Genomic DNA, 3,222 nt, shown 5'->3' with positions numbered 1-3,222 from the left:
CTTTCCCTCCAGAGCCATCAGCCTTCTGCATTAAAGGTACCACTGTGTCATTTAGGTCCACCCGCTTTGTAAGCGGACTCAGGCTCCCTTTGTACAAAATGCCCCTGGTCCTGTGCGATGTGGCCATTCCGCAAGCGCACAGCCCTGCGAGCCCAGGATAAGTCTCAGACTAGCGCAGTGCTGAGAAGGACCTTGTTCAGGGGCCTGCTGCTGTTGTTACCTCACTGGAAGATCCTGCAGCTCTCAAAGTCATGGGTAAATATTTGTATAGAGCTTTGGAAAGTGGCAAGACAGTTTTGTTAAGTACTATTGATTAGAGCAACAAAGAACTTGGTTTGAAACTATTGATTCAGCACAGGAGAAAACTGCTGCACTGGAGTTTTTACCGAATATACATATCTTAGCTCTCTACCTCTTGGCTGCAAGACATCCTACACAATGTGCACGTGGGCTTTTCTACAAGACTAGTCTCAGACCAGCTTTTCCCATTGCATTCAGGAGTTTTGCTATTGGCTGGAATGGGAACAAGGGTGGGTGAACAGAGAGCTTCAGTGAATACACCTCGTGTCTCACTGGGTACTAACCACAGATAAAAATGCCCTCTGCTTCCCATTCTGACCATGATCCCATTGAAGTTGGCACTGCAGAAAAGGGTAAGAGTGAGATAGCACAAACAGTAAAGCAGCGTTATGTGTCTGCTGGACAACCGCCTTGGGACTGCAAGGCTTTCCTGGCTCTTAATGTCTGCTCCCCATCGTGGCAGCATAATGTGTGCAGGGAAAGGAGTATGGTTAGGAGGGCGGAGAAGCAGGTCAAGCTTCTGGCTTCCGTTCCAGGCTCTACTGCCATCTTGCTGCTTTTTTTGACAACAAACAAAAATTTAAAAAATCTCACTAAGAACCAAATATGCTATGAGGTCTTTTGCTCAAATGACCTGGGTAGATATGAAGAAGATAATGAGCAGCAAAGAGGGAAGAAACACTGCAGCTCTCCGTCTGATTTTTTTCAGGAACTGTTGTTTTTCCTGATGTCACAATCTGCTTTTTGAAACAGGTGCTATTTGGTTTTCTTTCCTTGATACCTCTGTCATGGGGTAGGGAAGGGAGAGCTAGAGAAGAGGACAACTGTTGTTTTTCATTGCCACAGGATAGAACACCTTGGACTCAATGTTGTCCTTCAGCTCCTGGTTGGGGTTCCCCTGGAAATGGTGCATGGAGCTGCGAGGATCAGTTTTGTGTACGTTGCTGGAGTTGTGGCAGGTAGGTGACACCTCTGAATGCCCTGGATGGAGAAACATCTGAAGATGGTCAGTGCTGACTCATGTAGGAGAAATGTTTTGTGACATTTGGATGTAAGAGAAGAGCAGTCACTGATCTGTGCATTGAAATCCTTTTGGGGGCTGGAAGTGGGAAATATGCTACAACTTGACATCTGTTTCTAACTAGCCATAGGCTCTGTGTTTAGGAGACCTGCTAAAAAAAGAACTAACAACCTGTTACTTGAAAATAGCCTTGCTAAAGCATGGTCTTCCTGAATGGAGGTCATGCTGTTCCTTTCATCTTGTGTCCCATAGAGGCCTAGAAGAAAAGTGGAATCACAGGCATCCCTGCATGAAAAGTCTGGTTTTTCCCAGGCTCTGTGCCATGGCTTCCTCCATTTGCCCCGTGCTGTCTGCTTTCTACCCTCAGTAAGCAAGACGTATTTTATTGTAGGTTGTGAGAAGTGTGCAGGAATGTGGAAATTCATTTAATCATGAAGCCATGGGGTTTGATTGATTTTTAGTTTGTGCTATACTGCTTTTATTTATGTTTGGCATTTCCAGCAGTTTGGAGGTGATGGAAGTTAACTGACAATAGATCAACATCTAATTAAAATGAGGGAGAGTATGAGAACAACCAAGGCTGCTCACTGGAACTCAGACTGCCTTAGTTCAAAATTTATGGTAGGGTTGGTTTTGGTTTTTTTTCCAAATATGTAATTTTGGTTTTTTCATGATGAGCAGATCAAGCCTCTGTAAAATGGGCTGCATTGGGTACTAATAAGTCCTTCATTCCAGCAGAGAGACTACGGAAAGAATAATTGGACTAGGACACAGGACTAGGCGTGATACTAACACCATGCTATTTAATGCAGAGAAAGGAGATAGCAGACCCGCTCCACCATCCCTTGCCTGTTATTTTAATAAGAACCGAAGTAGTCCCCAGTCTGCAACTTTCCAGACATAAGCTTTTGTACCTAGAGCCATCTACCAAACCTTGGGTCTTCATTTATGTATGTGTAAATACACATTGCACATCTGTGCCAGGTAGGCAACACAAGCGAGCACTGAATCCCGTATGTTCCCGGATTCCCATGGCCATGGACTTGCTGGCAGGGTCCGCAAGGCCAGAGGCAGGTTTTATTGGGCATTGGGCTGCGCTGAATGCCAACAGCTCTGGAGACTTGTGGCCGGTGCCTGAGTGAGGCTCACTAGCCCACTAGCACTATTGGTTCATTTCTGCTACACAAATGATGCCATTCTCTTCTCAGACAAGTGCCACATCCTCATAGACTTGCCTTTCACAGCTCGTGACCTATAAATTGTGGCAGAAAGTGCCAGACAGAAAAGGAAAACTTCTCTTCTTGGTGCAGGATGGAACTACAAACATGACTGGATGGACAGTCCTACACCGAAAAGCATCCCCTGATAGTCTCACCCTTTTGAATTTTTAGCCAATTGTTAAACATGCTTTATTCTTTGCTGCTTGCCAGGAGAGAGAAAAAGAGGCAAACTTCTTCTGAGGATCTGGAAATACAAAGATAACACAGCTCCTAAGCAATCAGGAATAAACAGCAAAATGCAGACATGGGCCCCGATGGCCACTCCCTACTTTTATGGGTTTTTTCCTCACTTTTGTGGCTTTACTAAGAAGCCATGTTGGCACAGATCGAGACACTGAAGGTACATGCTTAGCACAGTGTTCAAGGACTTAACTGCAAGTTCTCATTACTCCTTTCTTAATGTCTTATTAACGTTTTCCTTAATGACAGTGTTTAAGAGCTGGGAGGTCTCAGGGCCATACCGTGAAAGAGAGAGCTATGAGCAGAGTTGTCTGGTGGAACTTCAGCACTTGCATGACCTCGAGTCAGCTGAGCAGTTAGCAAAGACGTTTGTTAGATTCTGTACTACCAAGGACTCTCTCAAGATGTGCCATTGCATCTTTTTTGCATTCATGCTCATCA

At 44.9% G+C, this 3,222-nt stretch overlaps 1 protein-coding gene across 1 annotated transcript in view; it reads left to right on the top strand.

Moving 5' to 3' along the window:
• RHBDL3 (rhomboid, veinlet-like 3 (Drosophila)) overlaps positions 1 to 3,222 on the top strand; it is a gene marked incomplete at its 5' end in the record, with an annotated part of 23,468 nt that overhangs the window by 15,600 nt on the left and 4,646 nt on the right. Inside the window, one exon of the mRNA XM_010143272.1 lies at positions 1,147 to 1,259. Within this exon, the coding sequence (XP_010141574.1) occupies positions 1,147 to 1,259 (113 nt within the window). The remainder of the gene's footprint in view (positions 1 to 1,146; positions 1,260 to 3,222) is intronic.

This window comes from Buceros rhinoceros, unplaced genomic scaffold, assembly GCF_000710305.1.
Source record: "Buceros rhinoceros silvestris isolate BGI_N320 unplaced genomic scaffold, ASM71030v1 scaffold14229, whole genome shotgun sequence".
In the NCBI taxonomy this organism is placed as follows: domain Eukaryota; kingdom Metazoa; phylum Chordata; class Aves; order Bucerotiformes; family Bucerotidae; genus Buceros; species Buceros rhinoceros.
Note: the sequence above shows the minus strand (reverse complement) of the source record. Positions and strands in the feature narration are given on the sequence as shown.